Source organism: Natator depressus, chromosome 10 (genome assembly GCF_965152275.1).
Source record: "Natator depressus isolate rNatDep1 chromosome 10, rNatDep2.hap1, whole genome shotgun sequence".
Classification (NCBI taxonomy): Eukaryota; Metazoa; Chordata; order Testudines; family Cheloniidae; genus Natator; species Natator depressus.
Genome location: NC_134243.1, coordinates 60,271,172 through 60,291,411, shown reverse-complemented (window position 1 = coordinate 60,291,411; position 20,240 = coordinate 60,271,172). Strand labels below are relative to the sequence as shown.

At 41.2% G+C, this 20,240-nt stretch overlaps 1 protein-coding gene across 1 annotated transcript in view; it reads left to right on the top strand.

The window, feature by feature from the left end:
* The first annotated feature begins 986 nt into the window (after positions 1-986).
* Positions 987-20,240, top strand: part of LOC141994674 (protein unc-13 homolog A-like) — a 70,760-nt gene continuing 51,506 nt past the window's right edge. Inside the window, exons 1-3 of the mRNA XM_074964905.1 lie at positions 987-1,109; positions 5,925-5,954; positions 10,645-10,744. Of these exons, the coding sequence (XP_074821006.1) occupies positions 1,088-1,109; positions 5,925-5,954; positions 10,645-10,744 (152 nt within the window). The 5' untranslated portion in view covers positions 987-1,087. The remainder of the gene's footprint in view (positions 1,110-5,924; positions 5,955-10,644; positions 10,745-20,240) is intronic.

Sequence of the window (20,240 nt, the reverse complement as noted above, 5' to 3'; positions counted from 1 at the left end):
CCAGCACAAACAATACCACCAGGAGAGTGTATTCGCTATAGCTTCATCATACTGCATGATAGTGTGATCCAAAAACAATTTAAGGAATAAAGACTTACCTGGTGAGGGGAAAAAATAACAAAAACAAAAAATCAAGGACATACACGATTCTGGAGTAGGACCAGAGATCTCCATGAAATTGTGATTTGAATATCATTGAATAGGAGACATGGATTATGAAAAATACAGAAGAAAAAATGTGACATATCTATGGAATGAAACCTGCAAGAGTCAATCTCCCCTGATTAAAACTAAAAATAACAGTGTGCTACAAGAATGGGAAAAACCACTACAGTTTACAATCACGTTTTTATAAAGTTTTGAACCCTCATCCTGGAATACTATTATATTTTTATAAACTAATATGCTATATCCTTTTAGAATAGCAAAGGGAGACAATGGATTTTGAGAAGACCATTAAACTTACTTTGTTTTTCCATGTGATTGCACAGGCATTCCTTTGCACTGTACTCTAGAAAAACAAGCCCAGCAGCCTGATTTAGCATGGCATAGACTGTAGCAAAACTAGGGTTTTCTATGTGAAGATCTATCTAGATTATATTAACTGTTTTAACCATCCCATCTTCCACTTCAAATGCTTTTTACTTGTTAAAATCAAAGTTTAAATATTCTGCAAAGTAACTGAACTAATACATGTCATCTCATCTCACACTGCATTTGTATTATTGCTGGCAGGGCTGACACCCAGAACTGCCTTTAGGCTAAAGGCAGCTGTATAAACAAATGAAGCAGGGAGGGTGAAGAAACGGCTGTAATCTCTCTCTACTCCATTCCCATCTCTCATACTGTATATACAGAGAGGAAGGATTTGGGATTGATCTTTAAACCCATTGGTCAAATGTCTGGCTTTGGTCCAGTGAAACATGAGAGCAGGCTGAGGGAAGAAGGAAACACTCCAACACACACACTTTCTCTCCATCCTCCCTCTCTCTGTAACAGTGATCATCAAAGCAGGAATAAACCTCATCCTGTTGTAATAGGAGTTTGATTTTTTCTTAGTTATTCTTTAAAATAATCTTCTGCTTGAATGGAACTTCTCTGTGTAAAAGGTAAGTGTTTAATAACCAGATCATTCATCAGAGTAAGAAGCTTTTTGTAGGCACTTGCTAAGTACATCTCTGTGAAGCGTAGATGTGCACTACTTATTAACGAGAATAGGGATATTTGTTGCATAGCTTCCCCATGAGACAGACTCCAAGCATCTGTAAATTCTACAGAGTTTTTAAGCATTTGCAGGCTGGTTCAACGGCTGCTTTGATTGGGCTCAGCTCCAGCATATGCCTGTGGCTCACATTGAGACAGTTTGATAGCATCTCCTCCTAAGGCCTGAGAGTAAAAGTTTCCACTGAGTTTGAGAAGTGATGGGGTTGTTGAACAGAGCTGTAGTGCCAGTGTAGTCCAATTTGGGAGATGGTTTTGGGGCTGAAGGGAAAGAAGGATGGAAGAGAAGGGGAAAGAGAAGAGATGTGGGGAAATGTAGAGATTAGGGTGGTAGGAGAGGGGTCTTCAGCAGAGAGTCCTGATATTTTATTCTTATTTATTGACAATTACCTACTGCAGTGTCAGATTCAATAGTGAAATATATGGCTATGTACTAATGCATGTATAGCACAAGTTTTACTTTTACATGGTGGTAGTAGCAGCTGTTTTGTGCCCATTAAATCTGTCTCTCTTCGTAGATTGGATTGGTGGGAAAAGTTTAGAACTCTCTTCCTGTTTTTAAAATCCAATTTTTACTAAACTTTAAACGACATATTTGACTTTGAAATGATGACACGGTTGGATTTTAACAAGTGTGACTTCAAAATGAGCAGCGCTGCTGGTAGTCCTGGGGCTTTCTTGATCAATGGAAGTGACAAGAAAGCAGATCTATTACAAGTCAGAACCTAACATGTTTGCTTTCTAGTTGGTAAAGGCTAGATAACATCTTTCCCCACCGACATATACATGCCTATGTACAGCCCACATCTTTAGATGGCAATGGGAGCTAATTTAGATTATGCAAACCCTGTGAGCTTTTTGAGTGATTATTCTCCATAGATGTTCTTGAGATACACACTGGACTCAGAGCCCAGTTGATGGATGTCACACCATACTCACTCCACATTATGTCCATCTGCTAAATAGTTGAAGTGGTCGCTTACACAATACTATGGCAATGTCTATAGAGCATAGGTATTAATATACATTGAATATTAGACAGGATTGTGCAACACAGCAAGAAGAGTCTGGTGGCCACAAGCTGTAGAAGGGTTACTGTCACCTCCCAAGCACTCCCTAAGAGGTGAGTGTGGCTCTGCTGTGTCCCATCTCAATTTCCCATCCTGAAGGAGGTAACAATGAGGTCACTCAAACACCCTGATCAAGGAGAAGCTAAACGCTCTGCTTTCTAGCAGAGAATCTCCCTTTAATAAAGCCTTCTGAAAGGAGCACTTGTACAAGGGGTTAAAAGGCTCTTACCTCAGAGTCAGGATAAAAATTAAAAGTTCTAAACCAAAAGTCTCTAGTTTACTGCAGAAGAAGTTACTGGTAGAAGGCCTCAGTTTTCTCAGCTGTCTGGAGAGCTCTCCAGTCCTTCCCCCATTTGCTCGGGTCTCTCCCAGGCCTCCCTGCCTGGAAAGCTTTGTAGTCTTTCTCTTGCTTGTTCAGTCTCTCCTAGACCTCCCTACCTGGAAAAGCTATTGCCTCATTCAAGCTCCCCTCCTCTGGAGCTTCCTTTCTATTCAGGACCTTTGTTCAACTAAGTTCTCCTAAGCCTCTTATTAGGCCCAGGTACCCCTTACTGAATTAACTGCCTTCCAGCTATTTAGGCAGTTAATTATGCCCAGGTTGTCTTGGATTGGCTTGTTCTCTTCTGTGGAGCCTGTCACAAGTAGGCTGGGAATCTTCAAAGGGTCAGCCGTCTGATACCAGCAGTGCTTGTATGAGGCTTCACAGGGTCTGCCCAGTATATTTACTTCCTCCTAGACATTGTTTAGTGTTAGTGATCCCCACCTACAGTTATAAGTGAGGACTTGTAATGGTCTTTATAGGATGCTGAGTCTCATATGAGGTTTATTTAGATTGTGTACAAACTCTTTATTCATGGGGCCATATTGTGTAGACCTAGCCCAGTATTGTAGATGCGTGGAATCATGCTGCCCCAGGTGAAGCTCGGGGAGGCCTGTACCTCAGAAATCCCCTGGAGTTTCTCAGAACATAAGGTGAGTATGCAGAGCACCCTCTGGTGGTGCTGCATTCTCTCTTCTTCACAGCAGCCAGCTCTGGTGGCTGGGGCAAAGGTGGAATAAAGCCACCACCTTCCTCTTTCTCCACTCAGACAGAACTCCCTGGACTCCCCAGAGCGCAGGATTGCATATGGGGAGGATAGCACAGTTGAGAGGAAAAGTTCCTTGTGCATTCTGCCCCAGGTACAGTATAGACCATAGTGACCCAGTACAGTTGACCTTCTAAGGCCCAGGGTTTCAGCCACAATATGACATGTAGAATATGCTGGTTTTTTCCTCCTTACTCTTCTTCGTTCCCTGACCATAGTAATGTTTCTTCTTGTGGTGGGACTCTGAGGAAGGAGAATTTGCCTGTCTCTGAATACAGTCTTCTTTTTCAACTGCAGAGACAGGAAGCATTAAATGCTAATGGAATCTTACAGCTCTTGTTTCAGCTTCTCATCCTTTCTGACACAGAGTCATTCAAGTTTCATGGCATTTGTCTCCCTTCAGTCTGCACTCAAACTTCAAAGGAACTTCACCTTCTGTCTCTGTTTCCAGACCATACTCATTTTTAATTCCACCTCCTCACAAAAACTAAATATTGATCCAGAGACTTAGGGACAGTCTTATGTTTCCTTATGCATATTACAAACATGGCATCTTGCCAATGCAATTAACTGATGGGTGGGGAAGAGAATCCTGGAAAAAATCTTAACTCTTTCCAGCCTATGTGCCCTTTAACATGTAAACATATACTTTATTCTCCACAGACGTGGTCCCTATGGGCTTCTATCACACCTGCTTACTTCATTGACAGAAATATGGGTGTCCTGTTTTTGCTCCTAATACCATTGCTGAGTCATCAGAGCTAGGAACTGAATGAGATAGATGCTATTTATCTTTGTGCATCATCAACAGAATTATCAAGTATGTGCAGGTGGCAGCCAGACAATCCCCAGCCCTCATCTTTTTACTTGTAAACCAAACACACTTGATCTAGAAATAATTGGGAGAGAATCAGCATAGAATACTACAATTCTGTCTTTACACAGTAGCTTTTCATAACAGAACCTGGTTGAAAGTTTCCTGTAGTAAGAGAGAGTGGCTTTGGAATGGTGTGGCCAGTAAGGAGGGTGGTCCTTATAGCCAATGCCTCAGTTTATAGGCTACTAAAATCTGATCTCTCTCTTGGTTTTGACAAAATCAGAACTCAACCTGGTAGGAACATGGCCAGTGATGCTGGTGGTACCTTCCCTTGGAGTGATGAATAAGTCCTATTGCATTCATCGGAAAGAGTTAGTAGAACCCTGGCCTGTTAATCTAGGGCTTGAGTGTCTACATGTGTTTGTACCCTCAGGCTAAGAATTGTTGAACACTGGGTACCAACCTGGGGCTCCAGTGTCTATACTGCTTTATGCAGGCCTAAGTCCAACCACCCATATCCAAGATTTCCTAATGCCCTCCCAAAATGTTACTGCTTTAGCCCTTTGTTCATGGTACAGCATGGGAAAACTTGACTATCCAGATGACTAAGAAAGTCAGCCTGTAGGATTATGGGATACTATTGGCATATTCCCAGAGGAAGAGTCCAAGTGGGGCTACATCTACATTGCAAAGTAATAGGGCTTGAACCCTGGATCCTGGCTTGACTCCAGCTCAGACCCATATATCATGTTTATGAACAATAAATGTGACACATATAGCGGTAGCCAAGTAATTTTGGCTTCTGTTCATGACACAAGCTATTCTTGCTGAAATGGTGCCTATTTTTAGCTGTAATGAGAAATAAATCCTTGGAGTTTTATTAATTTCACAGCAGTGTGGCTTTGCCACATATGAGTTGTTTCTAAAAATACCATGCTGTAAATGACACCTTATTAAAATACCTAACTTATTCTAAAAGGAAGCACAGCAGCATTTTTATAAAATCTTAGTGGCCCAAATGCTGATTCTTAACTCCATAGGATTGTATGCAACCATCCTATTTGGGGGTGGGAATTCACCCTTGTATTTGCACCCTCCAATGGCCTTCAGTTAATCTCAGCCAGTATCATTGTTGGTATGCCAATGAGAGCTTACCACCACGCTGCTCTGCTGAGTTCCCCCAACTTACAGTAGTTATCATAAATGGTAATTGGAAAAGAAGCAGACAGTATAATCTTTATGCTGCTATGGAAAACCTAACATGGCATTTCATAACTTCCAGTTAAAATTTTAGCTCCGGAGCCAGTAAGGTGCATGGATCTTTCAAAGGCCGGTGGTGTCTGAAATAAATTATTACTAAAGTCAGTTGTTTAGTATGGTTTATTATGTCATTAAATCAATGCTTGTTATATTGTATTTATATACCAGGTATTTACTTAAGACAATTTTTTTCTTTTTCCTCAAGATATTTAGAGATCTTATCCTCTTGACAAAAATGTGGACAATATTGTAATATAAGATTGCTCTGATTATGTAATTTTGCCTTATATTATGATATATTAATACAGATACGACTTTGATATAGACCTCATTTGTATCTTTAAATGATGAATAATTTTTTAAAAGACTGAAATTTCTTAGTTTTTAAAAGAATATTTGCAGTTAAGAATCTTCTAAAAGTATTATAGGAATTAATATAGTTACATGTATTTCTCTTTTTATTTTTAATAGTGAAAAAAGGACGGTTGAATGGCGCTGCTGGTAAGTTTGACTTCCCATACTCTAAATTTAGACAACCACCTTTTTTTTTTCTTTTAAGAGCAAATATGCATTGTGCTAAAGTAAATCTGTTTAAGCTAGAAATAGCGGTAGGTCCTCAATCTATCCAGGGCAAAAGAAATAAGGACATGCAAGTTTACTATGCAAATTTTTCTACTATTTACAGGGAGATAAATGAATCACAGCACTTTCCAAACCAGATTAAGGTCCATAATGTGACATAACATTTGCTAATGTTATTTTCTACCATACTAATGCTTGAAGTGTACATTTGCATGGGAAGAAAGCAGACAGAAGGTCCTGAGAGAAGTGAAACCATTGTGATGGGGGAAGCGGGAGATATTGGTGGTGCAGAGTTTGCAGCTTCACCAAAGGTGAGCAGGGACTGTGCCTGAATGTGCCCATTGAGGACAATAGAGAAGTATGGATGGGAGCAGAAGCCCCATAGATCTGTAGCTGGCTGGTTCAGATGGGAGCACTAACCCATGACCTTGAGCAAAATCTGGATGCCTGGGATTGTTTTCAGTCAGCCTCTAGGGTCAAGGGCTGGACAATGGCTAGAGAGGCAAGACCAGACTCAGGCAGACACAAACATTTCAGTGATCTGTGTAGTCAAATGCAGATTAAAACCTGAATAAGGACTTCAAGATTTGGCATAACAATAAAATAAAATAATACATTACCTTTAACTTGGGGCACTCCAGGACATTGTTAGGAAACAATAAGAAAAGGAGTACTTGTGGCACCTTAGAAACTAACAAATTTATCTGAGCATAAGCTTTCGTGAGCTACAGCTCACTTCATCGGATGCATTCAGTGGAAAATACAGTGGGGAGATTTATATACATAGAGAACATGAACCAATGGGTATTACCATACACACTGTAACAAGAGTGATCACTTAAAGTGAGCTATTACCAGCAAGAGAGCGGGGGGAAAAAACCTTTTGTAGTGATAATCAAGGTGGGCCATTTCCAGCGGTTGACAAGAACGTCTGAGCAACAGTGGTGGGTGGAGGGAAACAATGTATGCCTTCTTGTATACAAGAATGAATAGTACTTGATAATAGACTAGGAACCTGCCACTCCTATCAGCGATTTTGCACGTACCTCTGGCCTTGTACACCACTTACATATTTAGTGAATAAGCAGATATTCAGTCTCCAAAGTGTACCTCATTTTTTAGTGGTGCGTAAATTAATTCCCATGTTAACCTGCTAGGTATCTCAAAGGACAGATTGGATTCCAAAGATGTCATGGAATTAATGTCCAGCCTGTTCTGAAAACTGAGGTTCTTGAAGTAAACTAATTCTGTGTAATGATTAGTTCTCTCGAGAAGCTCATCTATAAACTGATAAGTGTACTAGTGTACTAAAATATGGCTGACTGGCTAATACTGCCCTGTGGTAACCCGTGCAGATTGTTTTAAATTACTTGGATTAAAGAGAGGTGAATGTTGAGGTCATTTGAACTACCACATTTAAGCCACTGTCTCAGAATATGATTCTCATTTAACTCATTGAGAAGCACAGTCATTATTAGTTACATCTGCATTTGTGAAGCGTAGAACATGGTGACATTTCTTTTCGCTGTCATTATGCATAATATTGTCACATAAAATGATTGCACAAGATCCAGCAAATGTTATGTTTCATCTGTGCTCTAATTTACAATAGATGCTTACATTTATAGCACTGCTTGATAAATTAAATAAAACATTTAAATTGACCTCTGAATGTTATTTAGCACTAGCTATTATCAAGGCTAACAGTGATGCAGACTGAAAGATATATTCAGAGATAAAGGGCCAGAGTTCCCATTCTTGAGGAACTGCAGAAGAGGTGCCTATATGTGGGAGGTAGAGGTGGTCTTAAGCCACCCGTATGTTCCCACTGTTCCACTCCTGCCAGTCCTCTTCTTCATGTGAGGTAGAACAGCTGTAAGGCTATTCTGTCTTGTGTTGGCTGGCCATAGCTCCACTGGGCCATTACAATAGTCAGGGATGAGCTAGGCAAAGGGATGACCCAATAGTGCTCCATTTCCCCCAACTGTGGACCCTGAATTGGACAGAAAGGGAAGTGACATAGAAAGTGCTATGGCTGATTTGGGCTACGAAAGATTCCAATCTTCAAGTAGCTAGTTAACTGGAATTTACAGCTGCTTTTCACCACCAGGGTTTATCAGTGAATGTGGCTCAGAATCTGCATTGTTATAATTTAAGGGTTTTGTGTATGTCTCTGTGTGTGCACGGAGGCACGTGGTAAAGGATGTATTACAAATGTCTCTTTTTCTTAAGTTTTCTTAAGTTGGTCCAATAAAAGATATTACCTCACTCACCTTCTCTCTCTTTTCCAAAAGTAGCTGGTGAGATTTCAGGGAGGGAGAGAGAGATGGGGGAGAAGCACTGTGGGGACATTCAAATGCAGAGAAGAGACACTGAGGTCTTAAGCATAGGAGTCAATCAAGGAGAAGCAGCTGCTTGAACATGGTAGATAACAGAGCTGAAGTAAGAGAAGAAAAAATGATAGTTCAGCAAGTCAAGATTTTCTTCAGAGGTACTCAGCTATGTGGGAAAAGGTGCTGGGGAAGCAACAGAAATGTGAGCCAAGTTTGAATACTGGTGAGATAGACTTCAGTGTGAGAGGGGAGTGAATCTGTCAAATGTGGATGAAAGCCTGGAGTTAAAGGTGGATTGAATAGAGATTCTTAAATACATGATTTTAAAGGTTAATCTGCCTGTCTAATTGCTCTGTTTCTCATCCATTCTGGCTGCATTTTCAAATTGCACTGAATATTTGAAAAGATGTTAGCTTTAATATTGGATGAAGGGTATTTATGTTTTTGATATTTGTTTTTTGGAGATAGAAGATTAGATTTTTGATGGTGGTGTTCAGAATCACTAGAATTAGGCAACTAATTTATGATTGATGTGTATCCCTTCCCAATGCTCATACAGTCTGATGCACAAGCCCAAAAACTACAAAAAAATCAAAACATAAAATAAAGATGACATGCAGCAAAGATACAGAAAATTTGCAATTTTCATTCTCTGTCAGGTTATTTGGCGTATTCAGAGAGTTACCCTGCATAATAAATGAATCATATATTGAAAGCTTTTAATCCACAAACAGCCTCTTCAGATTTCTAAACCTATATTGACTTTGTTAATAGTTTGTTCAGTCTGAGAGCAATGACATGATATTTGAGATGCTTGGTACATTGACAAAGAAAATAAATAGATGACTTGGTGAATGATGACTTAGTTTATTCACACTAATTTGTTCCAATTAATTTGTTGTCCTGTAAGAGCTCCCCTTTTGGCAGACCTGGCCTATTGGTCAAGTGGCATCACAGAGTAGCCTACAGGGTGTAGCCTGCATTTTGGACTCCACCTCACAAATCCACACTGGTTTAAAATGCCAGTGTGCCTTAATGAAATATTATCATGCGCTAGCTGTTATGGTTATCAACCTCTCTGAAAACTTTAACAATGCATATTAATTAAATGCAGATCTTTAAATGAAGGCTGTAGAAGTTAGTGATGGTACTGAACCAAACCAGGAATTGGCTGCTCTATTTTGTGCCAGAGACCAGTTTGATCTTTATCCCGCCCCAAGATCGAGGACATTGAAAGATGGTTTACAGCCACCTTTGCATCCCCTAACAACAGCAGCATCAAATTCTGCTGTGATGCAACTGAGGACTGAGCCATAAGCATCTTACCATTTATTGGAAGGGACAACTTTGCTACCACATTTAGATTTACATTGGTGCCTATTTTTGTACTTCTGTGATTTCATTCTGTTCATTGCAATGTAGACAGTCATATAATGTAACTCAACGTGATTTGGAAGTATCTTGACGTAACATTTACTCTAATATGCATAATGTGGGGCAGGTTTTCAGACATGGCCTCCATTTTTGCACATGCAAAAATGCATGTACAACTTATTTACCCATTGATTTCAATGGGAGCTAGGCACCTAAATACCTTTGAGGAGCTGGGCTTTTCTCATGATGTTTTGTAACTACTGCCACCTAAACAAGGAAGGCGTCTCTTTCTGTAAATAATGCACCACTTTTGTCCACACCTAAATATTAGAGAACTAACGACTTCCTATCGAATATGCTCCTGCTAGAAAAACAACTTATTCACATTTTATACAGTGGACACCAGACACAATTCATACCTCTAGCTGCTTTAGGAATGTTTTGTTTTAACTTATTTTGCTACACAGAGAGCCATATTCAGAATTAATGGGGGTTTCATAGCTAAGCCACAGAACTGAGAGGCATCTCTGTGTGGGTTGTATAGTAGTTAGAGTTAACTCCAAGGTACTGGGAGTTTAAGGGTATGTTTACACTGTAAAAAAAACCCAAACAAACAAAAACTGTGGCTGTGAGTCTCAGAGCTTTGATCAACTGACTTGGTCTTGGGGACCCTCGCTACAGAGCTAAACATAGCAGCATAGATGTTTGCACTTAGGCTGGTGCCTTGGCTCTGAAACCCGGCGAGGGGGGTGGGTCTCAGAGCCCAGGCTCCAGCCAAGATGGAAAGGCTACACTGCTATTCTTAGCCCCATAGTGTGAACTCCACAAGCCTAAGTCAATGCCCCCAGCTCCTAGCACAAAATAATGAAAGGTAGTTAATTTGTTTGTTGTTTCTGTTTCAGACACATTTAATACCTATGTTGTTTTAAAAATCCAAAATCTAAAAAGCACCACAATAAACAGAAAAGGAAGTGAACCTTGCTGGGAACAAGACTTTATGTTGTAAGTAACAGAGATTTCTTGTCAATTAGTTTGCATTGTGTCATGGCTATGTTGATACAATTGAAAATTGATAATGAACTCTATGACCAAACACAGCCAGCAGCTACAGGGAAGGGGAAATCTAGCTCAGGGAGAACATGGGCTAGCCCCTGGCCTCAGGATCCAGGCAAAGTAAGTGGTCTGAGCTGTTCTGCCAGAATGCAGATCGAGGGGAGAAGAAGCCTTTGTGATCCAGTTTCATTAAGTAAAAAGAAAAAAGAAAAGGAGTACTTGTGGCACCTTAGAGACTAACCAGTTTATTTGAGCATGAGCTTTCGTGAGCTACAGCTCACTTCATCGGATGCATAGCATATCGTGGAAACTGCAGAAGACATTATATACACACAGAGACCATGAAACAAAACTTCCTCCCGCCCCACTCTCCTGCTGGTAACAGCTTATCTAAAGTGATCATCAAGGAGGGCCATTTCCAGCACAAATCCAGGTTTTCTCACCCTTCCCCCCCCCTTCCCCACAGACACACATACAAACTCACTCTCCTGCTGGTAATAGCCCATCCCTCTTTGAAACCTCTCTTTATAATGCGCATGATAATCAAGGTGGGTCATTTCCAGCACTAATCCAGGTTTTCTCACCCCCCCCCACACACACACCCCTCCAAAAACCACACACACAAACTCACTCTCCTGCTGGCAATAGCTCATCTTACAATGTGCACAGCAATAATCCAAGTTTAACCAGAACGTCTTGGGGGGGGGGTTGTAGGAAAAAAACAAGGGGAGATAGGCTACCTTGCATAATGACTTAGCCACTCCCAGGTCTCTCCTTCTGCCCCTCCACCCCCTCGAACATGATACAGTTCTATGGTGACCTAGAATCCTATTTTTGACGTCTCCGACTCAAGGAATATTTCCAAAATACCTCTGAACAACATAATGATCCACAGAGGCCTGCCTATCAACATTACAAAAAGAAGGATTCTAGGTGGACTCCTCCTGAAGGTCGAAACAGCAGACTGGACTTCTACATAGAGTGCTTCCGCCGACGTGCACGGGCTGAAATTGTGGAAAAGCAGCATCACTTGCCCCATAACCTCAGCCGTGCAGAACACAATGCCATCCACAGCCTCAGAAACAACTCTGACATCATAATCAAAAAGGCTGACAAAGGAGGTGCTGTTGTCATCATGAATAGGTCGGAATATGAACAAGAGGCTGCTCGGCAGCTCTCCAACACCACTTTCTACAAGCCATTACCCTCTGATCCCACTGAGAGTTACCAAAAGCATCTACAGCATTTGCTCAAGAAACTTCCTGAAAAAGCACAAGATCAAATCCGCACAGACACACCCCTGGAACCCCGACCTGGGATATTCTATCTACTACCCAACATCCATAAACCTGGAAATCCTGGGCGCCCCATCATCTCAGGCATTGGCACCCTGACAGCAGGATTGTCCGGCTATGTAGACTCACTCCTCAGGCCCTACGCTACCAGCACTCCCAGCTACCTTCGAGACACCACTGACTTCCTGAGGAAACTACAATCCATTGGTGATCTTCCTGATAACACCATCCTGGCCACTATGGATGTAGAAGCCCTCTACACCAACATTCCACACAAAGATGGACTACAAGCCATCAAGAACACTATCCCCGATAATGTCACGGCTAACCTGGTGGCTGAACTTTGTGACTTTGTCCTTACCCATAACTATTTCACATTTGGGGACAATGTATACCTTCAGATCAGCGGCACTGCTATGGGTACCCGCATGGCCCCACAGTATGCCAACATTTTTATGGCTGATTTAGAACAACGCTTCCTCAGCTCTCGTCCCCTAACGCCCCTACTTTACTTGCGCTATATTGATGACATCTTCATCATCTGGACCCATGGAAAAGAAGCCCTTGAGGAATTCCACCATGATTTCAACAATTTCCATCCCACCATTAACCTCAGCCTGGTCCAGTCCACACAAGAGATCCACTTCCTGGACACTACAGTGCTAATAAACGATGGTCACATCAACACCACCCTATACCGGAAACCTACTGACCGCTATTCCTACCTACATGCCTCCAGCTTTCACCCTGACCACACCACACGATCCATCGTCTACAGCCAAGCTCTGCGATACAACCGCATTTGCTCCAACCCCTCAGACAGAGACAAACACCTACAAGATCTCTATCAAGCATTCTTACAACTACAATACCCACCTGCGGAAGTGAAGAAACAGATTGATAGAGCCAGAAGAGTTCCCAGAAGTCACCTACTACAGGACAGGCCTAACAAAGAAAATAACAGAACGCCACTAGCCGTCACCTTCAGCCCCCAACTAAAACCCCTCCAACACATTATTAAGGATCTACAACCTATCCTGAAGGATGACCCAACACTCTCACAAATCTTGGGAGAAAGGCCAGTCCTTGCCTACAGACAGCCCCCCAACCTGAAGCGAATACTCACCAACAACCACATACCACACAACAGAACCACTAACCCAGGAACCTATCCTTGCAACAAAGCCCGTTGCCAACTGTGCCCACATATCTATTCAGGGGACACCATCACAGGGCCTAACAACATCAGCCACACTATCAGAGGCTCGTTCACCTGCACATCCACCAATGTGATATATGCCATCATGTGCCAGCAATGCCCCTCTGCCATGTACATTGGTCAAACTGGACAGTCTCTACGTAAAAGAATAAATGGACACAAATCAGATGTTAAGAATTATAACATTCATAAACCAGTCGGAGAACACTTCAATCTCTCTGGTCACGCAATCACAGACATGAGGGTCGCTATCTTAAAGCAAAAAAACTTCAAATCCAGACTCCAGCGAGAAACTGCTGAATTGGAATTCATTTGCAAATTGGATACTATTAATTTGGGCTTGAATAGAGACTGGGAGGGGCTAAGTCATTATGCAAGGTAGCCTATCTCCCCTTGTTTTTTTCCTACAACCCCCCCCCAAGACGTTCTGGTTAAACTTGGATTATTGCTGTGCACATTGTAAGATGAGCTATTGCCAGCAGGAGAGTGAGTTTGTGTGTGTGGTTTTTGGAGGGGGGGGTGTGTGTTGGGCGGGGGGTGAGAAAACCTGGATTAGTGCTGGAAATGACCCACCTTGATTATCATGCGCATTATAAAGAGAGGTTTCAAAGAGGGATGGGCTATTACCAGCAGGAGAGTGAGTTTGTATGTGTGTCTGTGGGGGGGGGGGGGAAGGGTGAGAAAACCTGGATTTGTGCTGGAAATGGCCCTCCTTGATGATCACTTTAGATAAGCTGTTACCAGCAGGAGAGTGGGGTGGGAGGAAGTTTTGTTTCATGGTCTCTGTGTGTATATAATGTCTTCTGCAGTTTCCACGACATGCTATGCATCCGATGAAGTGAGCTGTAGCTCACGAAAGCTCATGCTCAAATAAACTGGTTAGTCTCTAAGGTGCCACAAGTACTCCTTTTCTTTTTTCTTTTTACGAATACAGACTAACACGGCAGTTTCATTAAGCTTATTTTAGCCCCAGTGAATAGGGAGCTCTAAGATGGTAGACAGGATTCAAATAGACACAACTTTTTATTTTCCATTCCATCCCCCTGCTTGCCAGTTAGATATGCCCAACATATTATTTTAACTGATCATTGAGATTCTTTTAATTGCTGACCTATTAGACCAAGTATATTGTTCCTTATGTCTCTCTCCAAATCCTGCCCACTGCCATCTCCCTTGCTTGAGCCACCTTTTTCTCTTTCCACTCCGCCATCTCATCACCCCTGTTTTATTCAAGAGCTTTATTGGCTCCCCACAGCTAGATGGGCACAGGCACATATTCTGCCTCACCTCAGCTCATTTTACAGATCTGTTCTCAACTGGGATTTTCAAGGGAGCCTAAGGAAGTTAGATATCTGGCTCCCACTGAATTCCTGTGTGGTTTGGGCGCGTAACTCCCTTACGTTCCCCATCTCCACTTTTTCCTCTGCATCCTTGCTTCTGTTGACGTCCGGTCATATTCTCATATCTATTATCACATCCTGCTGCCTTCTCCTCTCATCAGAGCAATATCAGTTTTAACTCCTAGCAACTAGGATTAGTGGAAAATTTTCAGTGTTAATTTTTCAGAAAATTGACGCAAAGAAATTTTTGGGAAAAGTATTTGCTTTCCACCAAAATGATAGATTTTTTTTTAATCTAAAAACCAAAAATATTTTTTGGTTTTAACCAAAATTTCTTTTGTTTTTTGGCCAAAATGTTTTGGATTCAGTTACCAAAAGAAAAAAAAAGTCTTCAGATTCTCAGTTTTTTGACAAAAAGTTGATATTCTCAGTGGAAACCCCTGCCCCAATCATTTTCCAGCCAGCTCTGCTAGTTTATCTCCTTTCTGTCTTTTCCTGCTAAGTCTCCAAGAAATAAACCCCATGATCCCATCATCATATGCTCCCTTCAGCTCCTCCCCCTTCCCAAAACCTTTTCATCTTTGAACTTTTAATGTAATTTAGCATTTTCAGGATTTCACACATTTGACTTGGTTTTTAAAATAACAACAATAGTCTAAGATCATTGTTTCAATTTAAGAATCTTAATGTTTCTGGGCCTGATTCTCATTCATACCAAGTCCAGTTTTCACCACTCTGCCAGTGAAAAAGGGTCTTTAAATGTGTGCAAGGTACATTGCCACCCTCTTTAAGTCTCCTTTGTACTGCTAGAGTTGTCTTACTGTAAACCAGGATCAGGCTTTCTGTCTGCAAATTGTAGTAAAGTTGCCATGTCTTGGTGCAGTACTTTCCTTGGTATATAATACTGTGTTAGAAGATTTTTATGATATTTACTAATCTGGACATACTAGTTTTACTACTATTACTAGTACTACTAGTGTACTACACCTTTTTGCATGAGAAAGTAGGTATTGTGTATGAGGAAGAATTTCAGCATTGGCCCCTCTCCATTACCCTTAATGCAGAAGCTACCTTAAAAAATATGTCTCTCTGATATTTATACAGGAGGAGAGCTGTTGTTTATGACCCGAGTCTTCTAACTTTCCTATAACAGTTGTTGAAAATTCAGTTCTTAGTGAAAAGAAAAGGGGTACTTGTGGCACCTTCGAAACTAACAAATTTATTTGAGCATAAGCTTTCGTGAGCTACAGCTCACTTCATCGGATGCAGTGAGCTGCAGCTCACGAAAGCTTATGCTCTAATAAACTGGTTAGTCTCTAAGGTGCCACAAGTACTCCTTTTCTTTTTGCGGATACAGACTAACACGGCTGCTACTCTGAAACCATTCTTACTGAATTTGTGTTCTCTGCAGTAAAAACCTTTTGCTTTCAGTCACATTGTGTCTTTGTCACATGGCAAAGAAATTACAATTGCAGTGGTAAATTAACCATTTAGTAGGAAGCATCTCTGGAAAATTGCACTAGGTGCAAGGAAATGTGTTATTTAGGTTGCAGTTTAAATCTGACAGAAGGATACAAAACCACCTTTCTAGCAGCGAAGAAAATAAACAGTTTGCCCTGTGATAATTAAAGCTCATTACCTAAAAGTTAGAAAAAATCTCTTCTGAGCCTGCTGTGGCTCCATCTGCTGCTCACTGAAGTATACAAGGGAGTAGCCTTTTAAAATGCCCTATAAATAGACATTTACAAATACATTTATACAGAGTCATGTTCTAGTCCATTTCTTTAAGTGCTCTTTCTCTTCAGATGTATCCCAAGGAGTCAACAAGTTTGCTTCTTTTAATGTACACAGCAGTTTAAGCCTTCAGCATATGGCTCTGCCTTTTGACTTCCAATGTAACATTAATATCATCATAGCACTGAGGAAATTGAAAGGCAGGATTTTGCCATGGGGTAGCTCTTCGCACCTGTGTAAAGTGAGAATCGGAACAGAAATATTTCACATCCATTTTGGACAGGTGTTAGTGACAAGGCAGCAAAAAATCAGGCCATGACTCCCCAGGCAACCCAAATGCATACAGTATGTAAACTGCTTGTGCAATGCAGCATGCATCAGTTATATTTTGTTCATATTTAATACACAAATCAGGGGAACCACCCTTTGTTGCTTCAGTAGTTTTTTCTTTTTACAGGTAAATGTGAATTCACAGGATTTCACTGTGATTAACTGAAATAATTTATTGTTTAATCTCAGGATTTATTCCTGTTTGATTTAATGTGTCAGATAAACATTAGGAATAAAAGTATCATCACTCATACCAGCAGCATAGTTACATTGTTTGTTATTACTAACACTTAAGGAAATAGTTCATAGCTGTTTGTGGTCTAAATATACAAGATGGCAAGATGTGCCATCATGAAATAACTTGTATTTCTGTCTGGGGCTTTATTGTATTGATTTTGTATGAGAGAGAAACCATACCTAAATGTAGTTATGAATTCCCAAGGCAGAAGTGAATGATAAAGATTTGGTACAAACATTTCTGTCTTTAAAATAACAAATAATAAAATACACATACGATCCACAGGTAGAAAAAAAAAGGGGGGAGCCCTAATCCAAAGCCCATTGAAGTCAAGGGGAATCCTTCCATTGCTTCTGCTATGTCAGTCTATCACCTCTAGCCAGGTATGACAGTTTAGAAAACCTATCCTAGCTTTTATTTTATTCAGTGAAAGCAAGTGAGAGGGTCAGTATATACTGGGGCTGGTCCCCCTTACTCCCAGGTGTCTGAGAGGAAAAGGGGCAGCATTCCCCAATACCCATGTTAATCATCTACAGATGCTGCTCTCTGCAGCCTGATAGAATGGGGGTAATCACCCAAGCTGGCATTGGAAACTCTCATGATTTCATCGATATTGGGCTTTAAAGGAGTACTTTTTCATGCTTTGTGTGTATAAAAAGATCTTCTATACTTTCCACAGCATGCATCCGATGAAGTGAGCTGTAGCTCATGAAAGCTTATGCTCAAATAAATTGGCTAGTCTCTAAGGTGCCACAAGTACTTCTTTTCTTTTTCCTGAGGAGAGGGACTTTTGGGGGAAGCTGGTTAGAAAGCTCACCAGAACAGGGGACCAAGGAAAGATGTTACTGAAGATATCTGGTTCTAAGAGTGGCAAAGCCCTAGGAAGGCCTGGTCCTAGCAAAAGGATCTCAGACAGAAGCAAAGTGTTCAGGTAATTGGGGAACTATGTGCTGGTCCAGAGAAAGAACCCTTCCCCAGGTGATGGTAGGAGGCCTAACTCCAGAAAAGGGTCCTGGGTTGAGAGGGCCTTACTAGTGAAGAGCCTGGACTGAGAAGAAGGAGGGAGTTATGTGGGGGGCAGGCTAACTAAGAAACACCCCTCTACTACAATGCTGGAGTGAAGGCTTCTCTGTATACTGCGTTCAGCCATTTATTAATAAACTAGATCTCTGAAGGGGCACTAGTCACTATATAAGAGCCTCACTGAACTTACTGATAGCACATAAGGTGAAACTGAGGCAATGACACAACTATGGGTTCACACTGGGCCACCCTAGGGTGCTCCAGGGGTGAGTGCTTGCCATTACAGTGTCATAACCCATCTAGCATCAGCCTCTGACACTGCCTCACTTTCCCCTCTTAGGGTTCTCAAACACCCAGATGCTTGTAAGTCATAATACCTTTTTTGGATGGTGGGCGCTGATGTACTTAAAAAAAAAAATTACAGTTCAAATGCTAGCGTAAGTCAAAACAAGTCTTTCCACAACTCTACAATTTCTTCACCACTTGGTGGACTCAACATTTCTTTTCCAAACTGGGGTTCTGGTGTCTCCTCGAGCCTTTTCCTTCTTAAATCTGCCCTTCACTGCAGGTAACGCCAGCCAGTCCTTTCATCTGATCTAAATTGTTACTGTGTGTTTGCCTTTCATCCAGGAAGCAGGTGACCCCCAGGTTATCGTCTCATAACACAAGAAGTAGGGGTTATCAAATGAAATTAATAGGCATCAGGTTTAAAACAAACAAAAGGAAGTATTTTTTTCACACAACACACAGTCAACCTGTGGAACTCCTTGCCAGAGGATGTTGTGAAGACCAAGACGCTAACAGGGTTAAAAAAGAACTAGATAAGTTCATGGAGGATAGGTCCATCAATGCCTATTAGCCAGGATGATGTCTTTAGCTTCTGTTTGACAGAAGATGAGAAAGGGCAACAAGGGATTGATCACTCGATGATTACCTGTTCTGTTCATTCCCTCTGGTGCACCTGGCATTGGCCACTGTCGGAAGACCGGATACTAGGTGTGACAGGGGTCCTAGTGGGAAGACCGGATACTAGGTGTGACAGGGGTCCTAGTGGGAGCCAGCTGTAGTCACTCAGTTAGAGTGAACTGCAAAGAATGGGGCAGCCAAACCCAAAAAAGCCAGTGGGTATTCCAATACTGTACTTAGATTTACCAAGCCAGCATAAAACAGCTTCTTTATTACCTTACTAGGGACTCAGAAGTCCAAACAACACAGTTCCATTTAAAGTTATCCAGCCTCAGGCCTCCATCCAGGTACCCATGTCAAATATGATGAGAATTTCTGTAAATCTTATTTCATCATATAAAAGAAAAGGTTCTACCAATCCCAAAGGATCGGACGCATTACCTCCCAGGTTAATGAATGTTTCAGATCTTACCCAAATACACGCTACAGCCAATGCTCATTAACAAAACTAAAATGTATTAAAAAACAAAAGAGAGAGAGTATGGTTAAAAGATCAATGTACATACAGACATGAGTTCAATTCATTGAATTGCAGATTCATAGCAGAGATGGTGAGCTTTGTAGTTGCAAAGAGTTATTTCAGAAATAATTCATAGTTTATAGTCCAATGTCCAAATAGCATATTCAGGCTGTACCAGCATAACTGGGATCTCAGTCTTATGACTCAAACTTCCTCTGATGAAGATGAAGCAGATCTGAGATGACAGAATCAGGACGCAAGGGTCTTTTATACAATTTCATGTCTTTTGACAGGTTGGAGTTCCTCAGGGAACAAAAGGTAATTAGGATGACTTTGAAGGAGGTCCATCACCGGTACTTAGTTATCGAATTAACATAAGGCCATTTGCTTTTTCCTCCACCATTCACAATACATTTCAAAGAGAGATGAATACCAAGATATCCCATGTTTACAATTCATTTAAATGATATCAGAATATAGCATGGACTGGGATAGTTGGTTACACTGTTGACCCTACTCTTACATACGTAAATACACAAAAACACAAACATTATCTCCCCACATGTCTTTTGAGGGTTATTTATTTATTTTATTTTCTAGCTATGCATCACAATAGGCTAGATGGACCTTTGGTCTGACCAAGTATGGCAGTTCTTAGCCCTGGCCTCAAACCCATGTCCTGGGAGTCAAATATCTGAGCACAGGTGGGACTAAGGCCATAATCCTTAAAGGCCAGATCACTTTCTGACACCATGATGCAGGTGTAGTTTTACCAGCAGCCATGCAAAATCTCTGCCATGATCACTTCTGCATTTCAGAAAGTTTTTTATTTATTTTGTA